Below are 22,889 nucleotides of genomic sequence, written 5' to 3'. Positions count from 1 at the left end.
ACAACTGCGATTATTATTGTGGAATTAACCACGTATATATATATATATATATATATATATATATATATATATATATATATATTTTTTTTTTTTACAGAAAGAATACGGTGATAGGCAAGTAACAAGTTCAAATTTTTCTGCAAATGTGCTAAACTAGGTGGAACGGAACTGGTTGAAGTCTCTAAATTGCCCGTAGGTGCGAACGGTTGTTTGTTTGCATGTGCCCTGCGATTGGGCCGGCGACCGGTTCGGGGCGTACCCCGCCCCCTCGCCCGACGATAGCTGCCGTCGGCTCCGGCACGCCCGCGACCCGCGTGACGAGAAGATGAATGAATGAATACACTGATCACAAAACATGAAATGTAAATACATCATATCAAATGTGTTTGTTGCAATTTTATGTGTACAGCATGTGGAAAGCATGATGCCCTGTTGACCTCATGACAAATGGGCACAATTTCCACAATATCACTTCGTATGACAAACCAGAGAAGTGAATGTTCCAAAATGATAAAGATGGAAGTTTGGGAAAGTGGATGTTCCCAACGTTTTCAAAACCTCAAAGAGATTGCACCACGAGGTAGCACTATTTGCCAAAATATGTCATGTTTGAGACCGCAGCAGAGAGAGCCAATCACAAGCGTCGGCTTTAGAACGAGGAATTGATATGGAAAAAGAAATTGGGAGCGTTTCCAGCTATTTTTCAAATGTCACGAAAATTGGACTGTAATTGTACATTTCTGAAAGCAATTCATTTCATGCCACATTCTCTCCCAGTTGCAATTTCATATATTTTGTAATCTGATTACACATAATTACTTACTCCCCAAACGGGCTGATATATATTTGAATCTTTTTTTAAGTGCACGTGAGACGTCCGGCATGATGTTGCGTAATATATTTTATTGAGATTCATATCTTAGTCATGCACTTCGCTAAATGTCATCAGAAGCTTGGGATATGTATGCTAACATGCAGTCCGTGTTAAAGTGCTTTCATGCAGTCGACTTCAGGCAAGCTTGGAAACTCGGGGATCATGGGGGGGGGGGGCGGGGGGCCCTCAGCATTGAGGGTTTCCCATGCGGCAGTAGCACACGGTCCTGAAGATGCGGCAGTGGCAGAAGGCGCAGAAGTCGCAGCAAACCTTTCCGGCCGTTTTGCAGCTGCCCCACAGGGGGACGCACCCGGCGGGCGGCGGGGGGCGCCTCCTGCCGCCGAGCTTGTTCTGGGAAGGGACAACACGGTGAGACAATGCCGCTGCGGCTCGCCTCATTCGGATCATCGGACTCGCGGCGACATCGGTGTCAATTGCTTTCAACGGAAACGAGCGTGGACGCTTTTTGCCTTTTTATCGCGGTAGCGATGCGCCAGTCGACGGCGGGGATTTGTGTGAAAGCAATTGATGACGTCATCGCGCATCTCATTATCTGAATGTGCAAAGCTGTAATGGCTGTGAAAACGCACACACACAAATACAAAAAGGTATAGACGTGGGCATGCCAAAAATGTGCACAGTACACACACGTGTTCACACACACACACGATGTGACTCACACACATGGACGCGCCACACACACGCACACACACGCACCTTTTTTGGCTTCTTTTTCTTTCCTGGTTTTGGCAGTTCTGGAGGAAAGAAAAACACAATAACGTCATATTGTTTTGTCATCACTGTCGCTATTGTATTGTTATGGATGTTATTATAATTGTTATTATAATTGTTATGCTTGTGTCGTGGCAACATGACGAATATAGCTTTTAAAGTTTTGGTTACTCAATAAATCCAACAAATGAAAAACAAAATGAGTAAGTCATCCAAAATAATTCGAGCAAACATACACAAGAATTATGGCCAATTATGGAACAATGAAAGCATAGAAGCCATATGAGTGATTTTGCCGCGACACTAAACAAAGTTTCCCGAAAGTGAGCGCGACTTGCCGACAATGACGACGGGCGCGTGCGATTGGGGGTCGCCCGGGACGGTCGCCTTGTTGCTGCTCAGCCTGTTGTCGGGCATCATGTGGGCACCGGCGAGGAAGAAGTGCCAGGCGGCCAACACGAAGCTGGCCAGCAGCACCCAAGCTTGCATCCTTTTCCTCGGCTTTGCCTTTTTCTGGAGACGGAAACAAGCAAAATCAAAACGTAAACCGTCGCGGGACACTCCAGCGGCAGTGTGGCGCTTTCGTGGCGTGGCGTCCGATCCGGTGCGTTTCTGCCGTGCCCGCTTTGGCCACCAGGTGGACACTACTATCAAAATACAATCAGGCAGACAACGAAGAAGAATAGACTCCTCCTCCTTCTCTATACGTCTCAGTAAGTTGCTGTAAAATGCTGTAAATGTCATTTTTGCTCAAGAACGAAGAACATATGCCTGTAAGTGTTGTTTTATATCGTTGCTTTCAACGGTTGCGGATTCGTGACGATCAATGCTAACGTTAGCATGTCAGCAGCTGCCAGAGCACCTCAGGGCCGCACAGAACGTTCATGTTTTTTAATAATAGGCTCAAGACGCAGCTTTTTTCAATTTGGCCTTTAATTCATATTTCATTGACCTCCTAACTTACAGTTAAACAGTTTGATCTCCTTTTTTTGCACCACAGGTTGGTCATCTTTGGAAAAATGTGTCACGTTTGAGACACGGGCAGAAGAGCACATGACCAGAGAGAGCCAATCCCAAGCGAAGGAGGAAGTGATCCAAGCTTTTGTGGCTATTTTACCCAATGTCACTAAAATCGGAATTGTGGCGATTTCCCCCCCAAATTTCTGACAATAATGTAATGCAATTACAATTACATACATTTTGGAATTCAATGACATAAACTATGGTTGACTATGACTTGATAGTGAACAATTCTTCCCCCAAAGGGCCTTCAAGCTGATTATTGCCATTTCCATTTGAGGTTTACTGTCCAACCAAACATAAAGAAAAGCGACATAGCCAAAAATGTCCGCCCAGTCGGCGCGTTCCCATATTTTGTCGCTCGCAGTTCATTTCGAAAAAGTGTTGGAGCTTTTTGGGTGAAGTCTCCAAGACACCTAAAGGTGAGATCCAAGAGAACCAAGGCGAAACCAAGTCCAGCAGAAAAAAAAAGCAGCACCTCGGCGAGTCCGCGGCGCTCAAATGATTGAAGGAGTGCGAATGACGAGGGAATGTTATAAGGCAATAAAAGGCGGCCGAGCAGAGCGTGACGCCAGAGTCCAAATCGCTTCATGCCGAGCTGCTTGGAAGACACGACGAAGATATAAAGATGTTCTCTGCTGCTTTTTGCTGTTTGGCTGACGCCGTTGACATCTGACTCGCACATTTTGCACCGTCGCTCCGCGTCCCGATGGCGCAAGAAGCGGGCGACGGCATGTTTGCGGCGGCCCGTGAGCTACGAAGCGACGAAGCGACGAAGCGACGAAGCGCCGAGCCCGAGACGGAATACATTGAAGCCTTGCATAGTTCGACCTTCGCAATTCCCAAACTTGCATCTTTGCTTTGTTTGTGTTGAATAACACAGCGGAACACAGTCAAAGTAAGGCACCTGCCCTTTGACCCCTTGTTGCCCAAAGTGCCCTTTTGTCTCTTTTTTAATTTTTACATTTTTTTTTTTTGCACATACTTCACACCGCCGACATATTTTTTTTTTTCTTTAAATAACTTCCTGGGCCGTCAGATATTTACGGTACTATGTCAAAAGACACGTGGCAAGGCTAAAAATAAATATACAAATATACTGTGCACGCGGCGACGTGGAAATCGGATCAGCGAATTATGACGTGAAAGCCGATCGGCCGATCAGCATTAAATGCTAAATATCGGCCGATACCGATCAGCCCGATAAAATCTACAATAAAGTTAGAAGTGTTTGACTGAGCGGATGAGCGAGGGGAGCGCAGCTTGAGCAACGGGTCAGCGGCGCCGTAACGGTGCAGTCAAACCAGAATGTGGCAACCCCGAATATATCCCCCCTCTCTCTAATTGATCTCCCACACGTACACTTTTACAGCCATTAAGACCATTAAGGAGTCGTTCAGGGCATTTCAGAGCTGCGCTTGAACGCATCACCTGTAGCTGCTGCTCGGACGCTGCTCATCGAGCTGATGTAAAGTTCAACAAACAAGCCGTGTAAGTTGACTCAAACTGTTAAACGTCCATAATATAGACAGTTTGTGACAAATTAATTGGTAACGGAATCGTGAAGGGATCACGTGGAGTCATTAGTGGGAGGCGTCCGACTCTGTGGCAGTGTTAGGATTTCGTGCACAGACATTTTGGAGGGCCGCTTCTTGTCATTTAGTCATTCATTCATTGGCTACACTTTGCTGTTTCCTGACGCTCCTTCTTCCTTTTCTGGATATGTTCTCTTTTTTTGGGGGGGGGGGGGGAGCATTGAAATGAATAGTTTTATTACTTTTGAGCTTCTATAACTATGAAACAGAAAACATAATTTTAGGACGGGGACGGGAAAATCGAATAACTCGACTAAGTCGACTTCGAAAATAGGTTGACGCAAAATGTTTGCCTCAAAGTTCCGCCGGGAGCAAAAAGAAAATGGTCCTCCCGGAACAATGGTTGCGCCGCCTCAACCCATGTTTCTCACGGACATCTATTGCAGACGGACGCAGTGTTTGGCCATTGATAAACTTTGCCAGAAATGACAGAGGAGCGTCTGTAAGTAAATTTTAAGACACTTTAAGATGTGCAATGTACATATAACATGATAAGGGATGAGGGAGCTGAATGGTAGTTTTTGACCAAAAATGTTAATCGCTAGCGCGCTAATGCTAATCGCGATTGCTAACCGGTTAGCATTTTGCTGTCTCAAATTCTAGCCACCAAATTTATACATAGCCTCCGTCCCAACATATACACGTTAAGAATAGAAGTCCATCCCTCATAAATGACAATTAAATTCGTGTTAGTGATTAAAAAATAAATAAAATAGCGATTAGCATTAGCGCGCTAATGCTAATCGCGATTGCTAACCGGTTAGCATTTTGCTGTCTCAAATTCTAGCCACCAAATTTATACATAGCCTCCGTCCCAACATATACACGTTAAGAATAGAAGTCCATCCCTCATAAATGACAATTAAATTCGTGTTAGTGATTAAAAAATAAATAAAATAAATGTTTACGAGTGAACAACTGTTTAGCACATCTGCCTCACAGTTCTGAGGACCGGGGTTCAAATCCCGGCCCCGCCCGTGTGGAGTTTGCATGTTCTCCCCGTGCCTGCGTGGCTTTTCTCCGGGCACTCCGGTTTCCTCCCGCATCCCAAAAACATGCGTGGTAGGTTCATTGAAGACTGTGAATTGCCCGTAGGTGTAATGTGAGTGCCAATGGTTGTTTGTCTCTATGTGCCCTGCGATCGGCCGGCGACCGGTTCAGGGTGTACCCCGGCCTCCTGCGCGAAGATAGCTGGGATAGGCTCCGGCGCGCCCGCGACCCGCGTGAGGAGAAGCGCTACAGAAAATGGATGGATGGATGTTTACGAGTGGGGGGATTATTATTTGATGACTAATCAACAGGAGAATCGATTTTAAAAAGATACAATCGTGATTCATGATCCATTGCAGAAATGATTAGCATTATTTTATTGCGCTCGTTATTAAGCCTAAAATGCTTTCTCCACACCGGGACATAGTCATTGATGGTGACATGAGCTGATTTGTATTCAGTCTAACTGTAACATTTGACGGAGGGCTGTGTGTATTTTACAGTGATACATTTCCATCAACCGCAAACGAGTAGAATCAATAGTTTTAAGATGAGGAGCCTCCAATCCAAATGATTCCATAGCTGGTTAAGACACGACACTTCAGGTCACAATTGTCTTTTCATCTTCTAGTCATTTTGAAATCAAAGTTTATGGTTCCTTACTCTCTTTAACTGTAAAAGAAGAAAACTTCCCATAATTCACGAAACAAATTCCTCTCCAGATTTCAACATGTAAAGGGGAAAATATTCTGGCTAGTGATTTAAACATCATGTCTGGACCGTTAGCTACTCAATACGTCAGTGCATTCAAATACTGCTCGACTTCACACAAATGACTCCGTATGCTTTTGTGCATGCTTTCTTTTCTACTGAAACTACTACAAACTGTCCAAACACGGAAAAAGAGAAATGTGTGCTGGTTTTCACGTCACCAGTAGACTTTACACCGATTTTATCGGCCTGATCGGAATCGGACGATAATTAGCATTTTATGCTGATCGGCTTTAATGTCATAATTCGCCGATCCGATCAATGACGTCATTTGAAGACATTTACTCCGCGTCGCCATCGTACACAGTATATTTGAATCCAGAAGAGAGTTTATTTTTAGCCTTGCCGCGTGTCTTTTGATGTAGTACTGTAAATATCTGACGGCCAATGAAGTTATAAAAAAAACCAAAATGGGACAGACAACACGTAATGCCCGGATCAGACCACAAGACAAATTTGCTCTTTCAGGATTGCACTATGTCACACTACTGCGATAAATTATTGTATTCCGATACCACCGCATCCCGTTTTTTTACGATCATTGGGCTTCATCTTGTCAACTCAAAATGCAACCGGATACACGCGTTACCGTGGCGACGACAGCAAGAGTGGAGCGGGATTAGAATACACGCTCTGACAAGAGCGGTGATTTCCAACCTTTATGGGGCCCAAGGAACATATTTTACAATTGAAAAATCTCACGGCACACCGACAAACAAAAATGTCACAAAAAGTGGATACCTTCATTACTGTATGTACTTCCTGCCATCTAATAGAAGACCATTCTTTTGTCACTATGCCTCACTGGCATAAATACAGGAACAAAGATACATTATTTACAACCCCAATTCCAATGAAGTTGGGACGTTGTGTTAAACATAAATAAAAACAGAATACAATGATTTGCAAATCATGTTCAACCTATATTCTTTTGAATACACCACAAAGACAAGATCTTTCATGTTCAAACTGATCAACTTGATTGTTGTGAGCAAATAATCCTGAATTTGATGGCTGCAGCACGTTCCAAAAAAGCTGGGACAGGTGGCAAAAAAGAGGGAGAAAGTTGAGGAATGCTCATCAAACACCTGTTTGGAACATCCCACAGGCGAACAGGCGAGTGCCATGATTGGCTAGAAAAGGAGCTTTAGAAAACCAACATTGGACGCCCGTGACCTTTGATCCCCCACTGCATCAAAAAGCGACATCAATGTGTAAAGGATGTCACCGCGTGGGCTCAGGAACACTTCAGAAAACCCATTTCAGTAAATACAGTTGGGCGCTACATCTGTAAGTGCAACTTGAAACTCTACTACGCAAAGCAAAAGCCATTTCTCAACAACACCCACAAACGCCGCCGGCTTCTCTGGGCCCCGAGCTCATCTAAGATGGACCGACGCAAATTGGAAAAGTGTTCTGTGGTCCGACGAGTCCGCATTTCAAATAGTTTTTGGAAAGGGTGGACGTCGAGGAAAAGAACCATCTGGAGTGTTATGGACGCAAAGTTGAAAAGCCAGCATCTGTGACGGTATGGGGCTGTGCTCGTGCCGACGGCATGGGTGACTTCCACATCTTCCAAGGCACCATTCATGCTGAAAGGAGAACAATGCTATTGTGTTGCACCTTGGCTCGAATATTCTCACATGTGCATGACACAATAATTGACTTCTGTCCTCCTAATCCAAATAGACGACAGTGGTGCTGTCTGGACCCCTAAATATTTTCCGACAGGTGGAAAGGAAAAAACGTCAGCTGACTCCTACCTCAAAACATAAACAGTGACAGTTTGACTTCATTGTGGTACAGTCTCATTTTTAAAGTTACTTTATGTGACCCAATGGTTCATAATTAATGGGTCCGTTTTTCCTCACACCTACTGTTGCTGATTATTTTTTGTTTGTTTGAGTCATATCACTTGATCAAGACTTATCTAACATTCCATACTACAAAATAAGTAAAGTATGTATGATTAGCGCTGATATCGGTAACGGCCAAAACTCAAGGTTACAATATCGGTATCGAATCGGAAGTGAGAAAGACATCCCTACCTGCGATGAAATGCAGGAAAAATGATAACGCCGCGTTGGTATTGAGTGGTTGCATTTTTTAAATGTGCCACATTTATGTTATTTATGTTTTTTAAATGTGCCACATCGCTGGAAGACAGAACTTGCAGAGCCCAGTCGGGGAGAGCGATTGGGTGCAGCACCACTAGCCACAATACAATTCATGATATAACTTTGAATAGTTTTTTCCCCCTTAATAAATGAAATCACCATTTTAAAACAGCATTTTTAGTTCACTTGGGTGACATTTGTCTGATATTTACATTTGATGGTCTTAAACTTTAAAGCGGGGAAACTATGCAAAAAAGCGAAGAATTTGAGAAGGGGGCCAATACCTTTTCACATGGCAATCAATATATGTCGCAGGGTTACAAAAACGGTCAAAATCATTTTTTTTTTCTTTTTTTTTTTCAATATCATGCAGCTCGACTGTGGACCAATCCTGATGTAGTCCACCTTTAGAAGGACTCCGAGATGAGAAGATTCCAGTATCGGCGCTGATGACAAATTGTTGCTGACCTTCAGGTGAACTTGCTCGTGATTGGCTGGCGAGCAGTCCAGGGTTTAGAAGGGGATAAGATCCTCTTTTATTGCTCCTCTGACAGGAAAGCAAACATCTTCCCTTTTATCAACGTGGACTTATAGAAACCTGAACCTCAAACAACTTGTATGAACTTCAAACTTGACTTATGTTATACTTCAGTTTCTTTTTGAAAGGGGACAATGCAATTTCATAAAACACATGAAGTACACATGGTTAAAAAAGCCAGAATTAGCCAGAAGGCTAGTTTTCATCTGTAGTCCCCTGGCCATGATGTCAAAAAGCAGTCAAATACATCTACAAGACAATATAATACAGGATACATAATCAAACTATACTATTAAGAGAGAATAAAACCATCATTTTTTTGATCATAACAAAAAGACAACATAACATACTTGTCTTTTAGTGTTGGCAGCTATAGGTGTTAACTAGCCACATTTTCAGTTTTTTTGTGAAGGCCTTGTATGTTGTAAGCAGTTGAACCTCCTTCCACTCACCAGCGCTCCTCACTGACCAGGCTGACTTACTGAAAGTGCTCCTGCGCAGAGGAATGAGACAGTCACCTCTGACAGAGCCTCGAGTGACACGCTCACAGCCGTCCGTTTCTTTGGCTGATGAACTCAGCCAGAGGAGCTGGGGCCAAATCATGCAGTACTTTATAAATCAAATTGAAATCTGCAAAGAAGACAGTCCCAGTTTAAAAGACTGTATTTTTTTAAAATTGCACAGTGATGATAGTGCCTTGGTTTTTTATCCATCACTTTAATGACTTGTTTGTACAAAACTTCCAATGTTTTTTTTACATTCTGACCAGCCTGGGACCAACTGGTTATGCAATAGTTAAAGTGACTAAGAATCATCGAATGCAGGTAAATTTTTGTAGCTTCAGCTGACATTTCATTCCGAATTGCACGAAAATTTGCGAGGTTTAATTTGATATTTTTACACAATTTGTCAATATGGGCTTTAAAGGAAAGCTGTGAATCTATTATTAACCCAAGATATTTGTATTGGCTGACAATTTGCATTTTTTTCTCCATTAACAAGTATGTCGGGGTCAGGTGATACTCTATTTGTTTTAGTGAGATACATGCCTACAGTTTTAGAAACGTTTAGCTGTAGACAGCACTCCTGCAACCAAGTTGTGACACAGGACATTGTATTAGTGAGTTTAGCAGCAACAGTATCTTTGGAGCGACCATGAACAAAGAAAACTGTGTCGTCTGCATACATTACGCACTCTGCTTCAGAGCAAACAGTGGGCAAATCGTTGATATAAAGACTAAATAAAAGGGGGCCCAATATTGATCCCTGAGGGACTCCAGAGGTTAGCCTAAGAGACTCTGATCTGCAGTTAACTGATACAGATTGTGTTCGGTCATGCAGATATGATTCAATCCAGCTCACAGCTTTGCGAGAGAAGTTAAATTTTGAGAGCTTGGTAAGAAGAACAGAGTGATTTACTGTATCCAAGAACACCGCCCCTACAACTCCACCCTTGTCGAGAGAAGATTTTATTTTCTCAATGAAGAGGAACACGCTCTGTCTGCGAACACGCTCTTCAATCAGCTGACAACTCCAAACAACTCGTTAACTTGGACTTCAAACTGTAACTTTGCTTATAGCTGGAATTTAAACAAACTTTACTTCAACCTTGACCTCTATAAAACCCAGACTTCAATCAACTGGACGTCAAACAAATTGACTTTCAGGAAACTAACTTGGAAGAACTTCCAAATATTGATCAACCCTTCAACTTGTTTGGAGTACAAGTAGAGCTGACTGAGAAGACAACAGCAAAACAGCACACACACACACACACAACTTTTCGATAAACATACATACACAAACAAGCAGAGACACACACAATCTTTAGTACACACGCGGGTGTTCAATCATCTGCTCTCTGCTACTAATAGGCCAAAGTAACATCTGATTTGGGGAGAACAACACAAGTGCCTTGTTTTATTTATTTTTTTCACAAATCGGGCAAACAGCTCGTGTGCTTCAAATGTGGCATAGTCACATCATATTGCATAGCGCAGGTTTGGCCAATTCACCGGCGTGGTGCCGTGCGGCAGAAGCAAGATACGAGTGGAGGACTCATCTAAAAAAAAAAAAAAAAAAAAGCCAAACAAGGCACGTGGAAGACTCAAAATACCAAATGTCTGAAAACAAATTGAAAACCCACTATTGAAAGTGACAATGAATCGCAGGGAAACAAAACACTCACCACCACAAACTACAAGGAATCTTGACGTGATGTAAGACGGCAAAAACAACAATTAGCCGACACCGACTGAAAGAAAGCAGCAAACTCAATACAAACAAATTGACGAGACAACGAGGCACACCCGGACAAGATGCGAGCGGTCGGAGGGAGCCGATCGGGCGACACGAGCCCCGTCGGCGGAGATGAAAGCCTGATGAGCAGACGAGACATGAACGAGAAACTCAGCAAGACATAACATGAAACAAAACCGAGGCTTGAAAGTTTCACATTCATTTCCGGTTTTGAAACTGCTCGGTCGGCTCATCCTTTTGTGGATTGCGTCACTTGAAGACTTTGGCAAAGAATTTGGGATTTAACACCAAACGATTTTCATCAATCACAGCCTAATAAATTTGCCTTTTTAAAAAAAACTGACTAGCAACGTAAACGATGCAGTATTTTGTTTTATTTCTTGAAAAGTCGTGTTTTCTGAGATGCTAAGGCGACGAAAGGTGCCGCCGGCTTGCTTTATTTTGTACAGATGCACCGCTCAGGAGGCTTAATGTCCGAAATGTTGGATTTTCTGACAAGTCGTGAAAAGAAAAAAATGAGGAAAACCAAAAGAAGTCATTATGAAAGTGACAAGAAGTGATGAAAACATGACAAATGTTGAGCGAAATGAGCAAAAACGCTCATCATCAAGTTGGTCTTCGCAGGGAATCTGAAGGAGCGAGAGAAGTTTGCATCAGTCGTGAATCAAAAACAATGGAAGCCACACACACGGGAGAAACGGGGAGAGATCAGAGCACCGAGCCTGCTTTTCATTTACAAAACACTTCGCTTCGGTCGCTCCAATCGCCCTCTGGAAGTAAAAACAAAAAAACAAACAAAAACAAAAAAGACTAAAACACACTCAGTTTTCGATTAAATTATAAATGCTTTGTTTTCAAGGCACGGCTGTCTCAACTTTCGCACTCTGCCACACACACACACACACACACACACACACACACACACACACCAAGATCATGATAGTTTTGGATTTCATTTTTCATTTTGTTTTTCAAATTGGCTTGTTCGTTCTTTTTTTTAACATGGAGTATTTTTGACAAAATGTTTTAACTTATGAACAACTAACAGATGAACAAGCATCCAAATCAAATCCAGGTGCGGCATAACTGCTTACCGCTCGGAAGGTTGGCCGCAGATGCCGACGCCGCGCCCGCCGGGACGCACGCGAACGTCGCAACGTTCGGGAGAAGCGTCTCCTTTTCCCTCCGTTAGCCGAGCGTCCGCACGTCATCGCAAAGAAAAACAAGTTGGGCGATTTGTTTTTGGCTTTCCCGGATTGCGCTTCCCTCGTCACCTTGTAAAAGTAGCTTCGTTACTTTCCGGTAACTCCCATTTGAAAAGTAACAAAGATTACAAGTTACTTTATTCGTTACATTCAGCGGTGATTCTCAAACTTTTTACACGCAAAAATAAAACTTGGCTCTCCAAAGTATTTTGTAGTTTTAAAATTGTATTTATAATATGTATTTATTTAGATTTGTGAAAATGGAACCTTTTTATGACTTTTTCATTGTAGGGTGTTACGTGTATAATTTTGATGTCAAATCCATTTCATCCATGAATTCATTAAGGCTGTAAATAAAACAAAATATGGAAACAGTGACATGCTGTGAAGAATTTTCCAACACATACACTGTATCCGTATGTGATTTTCTTATTTTATTTGTAATAAATTAACAAACGATTCCCCCAAACATTTTTCAATTTCTGTCAGTGGATTTACAGCTTCCTGACGGGCAGGACACAGCAGGTGAGGCTGGGGGAGACCATCTCATCCATCACTGGGGCGCCCCAGGGTTGTGTCCTCTCTCCGCTGCTCTTCTCTCGCGACACGAACGACTGCGCCTCGACGCGCCCGGCTGTCAAACGCCTGAAGTTTGCAGACGACACCACTGTTATCGGCCTCGTCAACGAGTCTGCGTATCGACAGGAAGCGGAGCGGCCGGAGCCGCGGTGCGGCCGACGCGACCTGGAGCCGAACACGCTCGAGACTCTCGAGATGATCGTGGACTTCAGGAGGCATCCTTCTCCACGGCTGCCCTTCACGCTGTCCAGCTGCCTGGTGTCACCCGTCGAGACCTTCGCGTTCCTGGGAATTTACAGTCTCTCAGGACCTGAAGTGGGAGACCAACATCAACTCCGTCCTCAAAAAGGCCCAGCAGAGGATGTAGTTCCTGCGGCTTTTGAGGAAGCACGGCCTGCCACGGGAGCTGCTGAGGCAGTTCTACACAGCGGCCATCGAATCGGTCCCGTGTTCTTCCATCACAGTCTGGTTTGGCGCTGCTACAAAAAAGGACAAACTCCGACTGCAACGGACAATCAAAACTGCTGAAAGGATTGTCGGTACCCCCCTACCCACCCTTGAGGACTTGAGGACAAGAGTGTGCAAATCCTCTCAGACCCTCCGCATCCCAGTCACCGGCTCTTCCGGCTCCTTCCCTCAGGTAGGCGCTACCGATCAATGCAAACTAGAACTCGCAGACATTCCAACAGCTTCTTCCCTCTTCCCATTAACTTAAGCAGTCAACTTACAATTTCATAGCAACATACTGCCAATTTTTTTGCCTCGAGTTCGTTGTCACATTTCTGTGGGGCCAATTCAATATCACTCGTGCGCTCACTGTAGTCGTCTCGCCACGCTGCACGATTTGCATATCTGTTGTTGTGCCTGAGTAGCATCTGCACCATTTGCATAATCGCTGAGTAGTATCTGCAACATTTGCACAATCGACATTGTCCCAGATTATCGCGCTACTAGTCACTTTAAACCGCATACACTCGTTGAAGTCTCGGCGCCCTTTGCACGATGGTGATTGCACCGGACTATTGCGAGATTAGTCATTCAATCTGCTCTAAGTGCTAGAGGACTCTGCATCTTTTTGCACAATTGTCAAAAATAAATAAATACATTTGTACCGGCACTACCGGATAACCAGCAACCTTTTATGGCTCAGCGACTGTTTTTCTCAATGTCTTTCTGTCTCCAAATTGTCAATTGTCGTAGTGGAGCGGCTCTAACTACCGGAGACAAATTCCTTGTGTGTCTTTTGGACATACTTGGCAAAGTAAAGATGATTCTGATTCTGATGTTATGTGTTGGCTTTAGATGGGAAAAACTTTGGGATAAAATTGTCAGACAAAATGTAGAAAAAGTGAAGCATGCAAACACTTTCTCGATTGCACGCATGTGATTTCTTGGTTTTTCATTTCGGATTAATTCGCAAAAATCTCCACAATATCTTTCATGTTGTCATTGTGATGTGTTTTGGGTGGTTTGTAGGGAAAAGTATGACTTTATTCCATTTTGGAATAAGGCTGTAAAATAACGTGGAAAAAGTGACTCGCTTTCAAGAATTTCCAAATGCACAATATCCACGTGATTTTTTGGTTTTGTTTTGAAATTTGATAATTGATATTTATATTTGGAAGAAAAAAACTGTGTAGTCATTGTAGGGTGTTCAGTTTATAATTTTGAGGTAAAAATTAATTCAATCCTTAAATTTATTAAGGCTGTAATAAAACAAAATGTGGAAACAGTGATATGCTGTGAAGAATTTCCAAATGCACTGTATCCATATGTAATTTTATTTTCTTTTTTAAAAATTAACAAAAAAAAATAACACCAAGTTGTCATTATGGGATGTTTTGTGTTGAACTTTGAGGTGAAAAATGAATTTATTCCACTTAGGGATAAAGTTGTAAGATAAGAAAATGTGGGAAAAGTGCAGCACAGTCGAACGTAATTCAGTGTAATCCTTTTTAGATTTTGTCCTGAAAACATGTAATCGGTCCCACCTCGTGTGCATTTCCAGACGATGCGCCTGTTAAAGAAAAGTCAAAGATGTTTTACAGAGTAGTGAAAATATGCCCGGCGGTGACACATTGCTGGTTTGTTTTGAAGATGAAAATGTTTTTCCAGATCGAAGGAGGCGATAGCCGACACATTTTTGCAACCTCCGGGGATGTCCACCGCTCGCAACACTTTTTGTTTGTTGTCAAAACACCAGTTGAATTTTTCTCGTATGAGCATATTGTTAAAAGGAAAAGCAATACAGAGAAATGCTTTTGGAACTTGGAACTTCAAAATGCTGAATCAGTGAGCCTTTAATTGGAAGTGTATGAAGTGCGTCTTTTAAATTCTCCATGCATTTTGCACCCTTGTGGGCAAAGACGGACATGCAGAAAATTTGTTATGTAATCATCATACAGGAAAAATACAAAATCTACTGCAAAATACCAAACAAATTTAGGATTTTCACCCTTTAATTCATTCACGGCAAGTCCCGTATTGCCAGCTGTTTTAGAGCATTTTGTTATTTAAGCACCGGACCTACAAAAAGAAAGAATTAGACGCGCTTCTTTCACCAGAAAAAGAAAGTTTGTTTCTCGCTTTTTCCGTTCCTTAGTAATTAGCAGTAGAACATGATTTGCTTTCACCAAAAACACCGCTTTCTTACCGAAAAGCGGAGAAAACGCGCTTTTAGTGAAAAAAGAAACGTGTCAAGCGGAACAGTGACTTTGACGCAAATGTTTGTTGCTTTTGTGACACCTCAAACTATAAAACAAAAAACATAAGACTGAGAAAGGGCTTTTGATGGCAAATTAATCATTTATTTAGAGATTTGCAAGTAAAAGCGCAATGTGAGCAAAGCTGACTCACCGCGTGGCTCAGGTTGAACGTTGAAAAAAAAAGTTGGCTGATGGTTTTGATTAGAGTCTCGAAATATGTGAAATACAATCCCCTCCAAAAGTATCGGAAAGGCAAGGTCAATTCCTTTGTTTTTGTTGTATACTGAAGACATTTGGGTTTCGGATCAAAAGATAAATATGAGACAAAAGTTCAGAATTCCAGATGCATGGTATTTACCGTAATTTCTCGTGTATAATGCGCACCCCCCCCCAATTGTCAAAAGTCAATAGCGTATATTATACATAGTATAGGGGCAAATGAAAAAAACTTTCACATTTTAGAAATATATGCCGCCCTCTAGTGGTTATAAAAAAGCTGTACACTTTCATTCCAAAATGCCACCACCATCTTGAGGTTATGAGAAAGGTGTACAATTTCATTCTAATATGCCACCGCCACCTAGTGGTTATAAAAAAAGGTGTAGCCTACACTTTAATTCCAATATGACAGGGGTACATATGACTGCATATATGTACAGTTGTGCTCATAGGTTTACATACCCTGGCAGAATTTGTGCTATATAGTTTTTTTATTTTCTTTAATATGACAGATGACTGACTGAACAACAACCATCATTAATTTCTTTATGGTTATGTTTTGTTTAATGATAATGCTTTTCTGAAATGCTTGACCGTTTAATTTGAATGCCATTAAAATAAAATGAAATGTGTTTCGCCTGGTCCTTCATGTTTTCGCTAAAGAATTGCACCCATCTTACAAATTCTGCCTGGGTAATCAAACATATGAGCACAACTGTGTGTTTTCTAATTTACTAAATCAAAGTACGGCTGTGAATTTCAAAATAAGAGCAAGTAAATAAAAAAAAAGTATTACGTGTTCAAATAAAGTGCTTAACTTCAGAATAAGTCTTTGAGAAAAACTAACAAAATACAGATCATATTTCATGTTTTGATCATATGGGTAGAAGCAAAATCATGCATTGTAAAAACACATTATACATAGGTAGAAGTTTTTTCCAGAATTTTGAGGTCAACTTTGGTGGGGTGTATTATACATGGGTGCGCATTACACACGAGAAATTACGGTATGGTAGATGTTTTAAACAACTCAGGACACAGCACCTTTTGTTTGAAGCCACCCACTTTTCAAGTGAACAAAAGTATTGTTGGGTGTTTCTTGTTGCTCAGGTGTTGCCTTTTGGATTGATTACTTAAACATTAGATAGTGCTTGTTTTTGGCTTTGGGTCTCACCTGTGAAAACTGCATTTGCTGTTAAGCAAACATGAAGACCAGGGTGCTGTCTATGGGAGAAAAACAAACAGCAGTTGATGACAGCAACATTGTGAGAGCTGTGAAGAAACACTCAAAGACAACAGTCAGTGGCATGACTGCCAACCTCCACAGGGCAGGGGGTGAAGATATCACAATGTACTGTCGAAGAAGACTTCCAGAGAAGAAATATACAGGCCATACCACGAGATGCAAAGAACTCATCAGAAAAAGAATCGGAAGGCCAGATTGGATTTTGCAAAGAAGTGTAGAGATGAGCCACAAGGGTTTTCTGGACTGATGACACCAAGATGAACCTCTAGCAAAGGGATGGAAAGGCCAAAGTATGGAGAAAGAAAGGATCTGGCTCATGATCCAAAACACACAAGCTCGTCTGTGAAGCATGGTGGAGGCATGTCATGGCTGCTTCTGGAACGGGCTCGCTAGTCTTTATAGATGATGTAACTCATGATGGGAGCAGCAGAATGAATTCTCAAGTCTACGAAACCATTTTGTCAAAAACATGCATCCAAACTAATCGGGAGAAGCTTCATCATGCAACAAGACAATGACCCAAAACACACTGCCAACACAACAAAGGACTTCATCAGGGGAAAACAGAGGAAGGTCTTAGACTGGCCAAGGCAGTCACCGGACCTTAACCCAATAGAGCTGAAGGGAGAAACCCCCAGAAACAAACAAGAACTGAAAGAGGCTGCAGTAAAGGTGTGGAAAAGCATTTCAAATGAAGAGTGCAACAGTCTGCTAAAGTCAATGGGTTGCAGGCTTGATGCAGTTATTGCAAGTAAGGGTTATGCCATGCCACCAAATATCATAAATGAATAAATGTTAGTCACTTGGAAGTTCATTTAATCCTGTCTGTTCCAATACTTTTGCTAACTTGGAAAGTGGGTGGCTTCAAATCAAAGGTGCTCTGTCCTGGGTTGTTTAAAACCTCGACATGTAATTTTATCGGCCGATAATTAGCATTTTATGCCGATCGGCTTGAATGTCGTAATTCCCCGATCCGACTCCGCGTCGCCATCGTGCACCGTATATTCGACTTCACAAGCAAGTCAACTTTTAGCCTTGTTGCGTGTCTTTTGGCGTCGTACTGTAAATATCTGACGGCCAATGAAGCTATTTAAAAGAAAAAGAAAAAAAACACTGTCGGCCGTGTCGGAGACGGGCAACACGTAATGCCCGCCCGGATCGGACTACAAGACAAATGTGCTCTTTCACGATTGCACTTTGTCAGACTACCGCAATCAAATCTTGTATTCCGATACCACCGCATCCCGTTTTTTTACGATCATTGGGCTTTATCTCGTCAACTCGTACGCGACCGGATACACTCGTTACCGTGGCGACGGCAACACGAGCGGATCGCGCCGACTATATTCTGAGGACAGGCTCAGGACAGGAGAGGACGTTCGTTGAAGGCTTGCTCGTGGTACTAAAACTTTATAATGTAACTGAGACTCAAATTAGCACTGTTGTAAATGCCAGTTTTGTTGTTTGACTCACTGATTTTTTTTATGACACAAGGAAAACAAAAAGTGAATTATTTTACGTCTAATAAATAATAGGGTGACATCAGTCTTTATCGTGGTGATGAGAACTTTGAATATCTGTCAAAGATGAAATTGGCCAATGTCCCGTGGCCCACCTGCTGATGATGCCACCCGCTGTTTGCCAATGACTGACACCATTGGCACTCACATTCACACCTACGGGCAATTTAGAGTTGTCAATGAACCTAGCACGCATGTTTTGGGGATGTGGGAGGAAAGCGGCGTGCCCGGAGAAAAGCCACGCAGGCAATAATAATAATAATTATACAAATTATTAGAATTACAATAATAATATGGGAGGAGGTAAAAGCTGACTTGTAATGACTTGCAGGCTCCGAAATGCGACGCGGCGACCCGGGATGAGCCGAGCCGTCGCAAGCCTGAGATTTGCGAATTACGACGAGGATCTCGGAAGGCTCAAGCGCTTCCCCGACTGGTGGGGGGTCCGCAAAATCATGTTGTGGTTTCACACTGGGAGGCACGGTGCACATCTGCCTCACACTTCTGAGGACCCGGGTTCTAAGTTCTCTAAGTTCTCCCCGTGCCTGCGTGGTTTTCTCCGGGTACTCCGCTTTCCTCCCACATCCCCAAAAAATGCGTGCTAGGTTCATTGACAACTCTAAATTGCCCGTAGGTGTGAATGTGAGTGCCAATGGTTGTTTGTTTGAACAGGGGTGTGTAAACTTTTTCTATCCACCATATATACGGAAATGAGGTGGTTTTGGTTTATTTCTCCTTCGTTGGGGTTGCAACATGTCAACAGCATCAGTCGACTGTGTGAATTTGTGCGCGTCTGCATGTTGGTGCGTTGCCGTGATCCTGAAAAGTGTTCAACGCGAGCCCCTTCTAGTGGCGCGAGAAAAACGGAATTAAATATTCAAACTGTGCCTAATGTTACAGTGGCTTAAACTTGATTAAAAATCCTGTGACGTGCATTTGTCAAGTACACTTCAGTTGTATTTAACTTTGAAGCATAACAGCGAATAACGAATAAGGACTGGACACAGAGATACATTAAATATGATTTAAATGTGTTCAACCACGTGCGTATAGAACTTGAAAATAAAAGTGAAAATATGATGCATTGATTATGATGTAAATATATGCAGGTACTGTACACGTACAACAAAGATGCCTGACATATGATTCAAATGTTGTAAATATGGCACATTAGAAGTACGCGACGTTATGTACGATGCATCGAATACAACGTCAATATCGTATGTTAGAGAACATTATTCGCTTTTTCTTGTATGATTAACTTAACTATTAACTATAATTAAAATAATGTTCGTCACAACATTACATTTGTTGCAAATTTGGTTCTTTATACATGTACATAACATTATATACGATGGAAATATTAAGTAAATACATTACAAATTAGAAATGACATTTAATATGATTTCAATATCATATAATTGAGGTATATGAAAATAATGCATTCAATATGATGTAAATATGGTACATTAGACGAGTACAAAATATTAAATATGATGTAAATATGCTACATTACAGATGTCACGGACAATAAATATGATGTAAATATAGTGTTTAATATGATGTAACAGTGGTACATTAGATGTTTTTAGAACATTAAATATGGTGCAAACAACAAACATTAGATGTGTATTAAAATGGTGTAAATATGGCGCATTAATCAACATCAAATATGATGCATGAAAACAATGTGGCAGGTGAGAGAATCTCATTTTGTTTCTTTTTTATCAACTTAACTATTAATTATTATTGTCATAATTAGTATTGCATTAGAACATTAAATAGGATGTAAATGTGCCGCTTGAGAACGATATCGAACGTAAAATGGGAACGTGGTCAATTTTGATCATTAAAGAAGTGGAGACACACACACACAGACACGCGCGCACACACACACACACACACACACACGAGTCACGGAACTACATCGTTTCAATTTCATCCTACCATTAAAATGCATATTTCTTCAATATTTGCCGCAACATCACGATGTGGAGTAGAACGGTATAAAATGGACATAAGTTTGATGAAATTGCTTTTGTATGAAGTACAGACATCGTGAAATATTGCAGGATACGATAGGAATATGGATCTCCTTCCGATGGACAGTTTCCGATGCGTGCTAATATGAAAATGTGTGTGGAAGCATATTGCATATTGCACATGAAGTCCTTTTCATTGTGCAAATGTATAACGAACGTGGGAATCATTATACTGCCGTCGCCGCTTATTGTAATTGTCCCAAGATGATGTTCATAATCACCACTTCGTTTCTTCAGCGTTCTCGCACACGCACGTTTAGAAAGTACACGATTTCATACTCAAAAGTATTTCAACAATTTTGTCTTTATTTAAAAAGGCAAAAGACGTAAGAATAAGGAGACAAAAAAAACTGTCATTTGTTTCGTTTCGTATGAATTGTCTTTGTTTGAAATCATTAAAAACAATCGGGAAAAAATGACTTGAAATCAAAGCACCAACAGCCATTTTGGTGTGCGCACTCGAAAATGTAGCCGTGGCTTTTTCAAATCCAAATTGAATTAAAGTTTAGCTTGTCGTGCAATTCTCTCAAATGTCAGTTTATTCACGACTAATAATATCTGACAATAATTCATAACAGCCTCGCAAAACAATGAAATCACATTGCAGTGACTAAAATGCCAGATTTGGATGTGACTGCTTCCCTTGTTTGTTTGTTTGTTTGTTTGTTTTTTTGGCTTCTATTTGGAAATGCTGGAATCTGCAGTCAGAAATTATTTTCATGAAGTTAAGAAAAAACTCCGTTATTTTGACAAACCATACATTGGCAGTGAATGTGAAAGTGTAAAAGTTAAGCATGGATTGATCCGAGGTTTTTTTTTTTGTTTTTTTTTAAGGATCGGTGCGTCCTCCCGCGTTACGACGTGCGCGTATATGTGGAGCTTAAAACGATCCGGCGGTTGTCGGCGGTGCCAGAGGAGCCGGAAAACTGATGGAACAGAAAACCTGTCAAATGAGCTCGGAGCCATCCGACTGCTGTCAACGCAAAAGAGTGCCAGGGGAGCCTTAGCGCTGCCGTAGGAGCCGCAACGTCTCGTAAAATGGAGAGAAAACCTCTCAAAGGACCTGGAAACATTCCGGCAGCTGTTATGAATTCCATCTGGGGAGCCGTAAAGGTGCCGAAGGAGCCGGAACCCTCCCGGAGGAGCCAGAAGAGCCGGCATGCTGCCGTAGGAGCCGGAAGGCTGCTGGACCTTCTCGCAAAACGGAGAGAAAACTTCATAGGAGATCTCCTGCTTTCAAACACTTAACATTTCCAGCAGGCGAGCCGTTAAGGTGCCGGAGAGAAAAGTTGTCAAAAGGAACTTGAAAAGATTCAGCAGCCGTCAACATTTCCAGCCGGGGGAGCCGCAAAGGTGACAGAACGGTGCCGGAGGAACCGGAACGTCTCGCAAAATGGAGCGGAAACCTTCCGAAGAAGCTTGAAATGATCCAGCAGCTGTAAAGTGTCCGGTCAGATGAGCTTTAGAGGTGCCAGAACTCTACCGGATCAGAACTTCTCACAAAGGAGCTTGAAACGATCCGGCGGCTGTAAACGGGTCCGACCGGGGGAGCCGTCAATCTGACGCAACTCTGCCAGAACGTCTCGTAAAATGCAGAGGAAACCTCTCGAAGGAACTTCTCAAGCTGTCACGGTGCCACAGGAACGCTACCGGAACTTCTTCCAAAACTGACGGGAAATCTTTTTCACAATCAGTATGTTTTATCCACTGGGAATAAGCGTGTACATACGTGTCCACGCATACACGCAAACATGAAAATGTCACCTTACCTCACTTGCGTGTGGAAGTCCTGCCGCTAAAAGTTTCCAGGGCCGCTCGCGGTCTTCTCGTGGGAATGTTCAGCTCCGGGGGCACGTCCGTCCTCTCTGCGCACTGCACCCCAACGTCCCGCCGGTATCCTCCCATTCCGCTTTTTATCCCAGCTCGGGCAGCGGCCGCTACCTTCGCCCCGCTGCCGACGATCTGCTGGCAAGCTTTGGAGCCGGAGGGCGGGGGGCGGGGGCGGCGGCGGCGGCGGCGGCGGCGGCGGCGGCATGGAGCCGGCGGATGAGGGAAAGGGAAAAGTATGCAGACCGCAGATGGGAACTCGCTGTAAACACGGCAAGAACACGCTACGTACAATGACATTGTGCCTCGAGGCCCTGAGACTGAAAGTTTATTTGCATGACATGAAAGCCGCATTTCCATGGCAGCACGTTGACATCACCTTATTACAGCCACCATTTGCATTCCGCCCGCAAGACTTCGGGTCCGCTCGTTTCCGGAGCGTCTGCGTGACTTTGCATCACATTTACATGACTTAGCGTCACGTTTATTGACTGCGACGTTAAATGAGCCATTTACATGTGTTCGCACGCACCGGTTTACGTGCCGTTCGAGCCGTCATTCGCGTGACATTTACATAACTTTAACGCCGCGATTTCCAGAGCGTTTGCATACTTGTACTTTTTTTACAGCGATGCTTTCTAATCCTACAC

The 22,889-nt window shown here is 42.6% G+C and overlaps 1 protein-coding gene and 1 long non-coding RNA gene across 2 annotated transcripts; one reads left to right on the top strand and one right to left on the bottom strand.

Annotated features, from left to right (window-relative positions):
* Positions 1-883: 883 nt before the first annotated feature.
* asip1 (agouti signaling protein 1) lies at positions 884-22,394 on the bottom strand. The gene is made up of 4 exons (XM_061784853.1): positions 22,182-22,394; positions 1,945-2,119; positions 1,592-1,629; positions 884-1,225 (listed from the first exon to the last, which is right to left on the bottom strand). The coding sequence occupies exons 2-4, from the start codon at positions 2,093-2,095 to the stop codon at positions 1,061-1,063; spliced, it is 354 nt and encodes a 117-aa protein (XP_061640837.1). The 5' UTR covers positions 2,096-2,119; positions 22,182-22,394; the 3' UTR covers positions 884-1,060.
* LOC133483560 (uncharacterized) lies at positions 4,423-14,337 on the top strand. The gene is made up of 3 exons (XR_009790143.1): positions 4,423-4,663; positions 8,473-8,573; positions 12,591-14,337. It is a non-coding gene; the product is annotated as an uncharacterized LOC133483560 (long non-coding RNA).
* Positions 22,395-22,889: the final 495 nt, after the last annotated feature.

The sequence above is a fragment of the Phyllopteryx taeniolatus genome, chromosome 9 (assembly GCF_024500385.1).
Source record: "Phyllopteryx taeniolatus isolate TA_2022b chromosome 9, UOR_Ptae_1.2, whole genome shotgun sequence".
NCBI classification, from domain to species: domain Eukaryota; kingdom Metazoa; phylum Chordata; class Actinopteri; order Syngnathiformes; family Syngnathidae; genus Phyllopteryx; species Phyllopteryx taeniolatus.
Note: the sequence above shows the minus strand (reverse complement) of the source record. Positions and strands in the feature narration are given on the sequence as shown.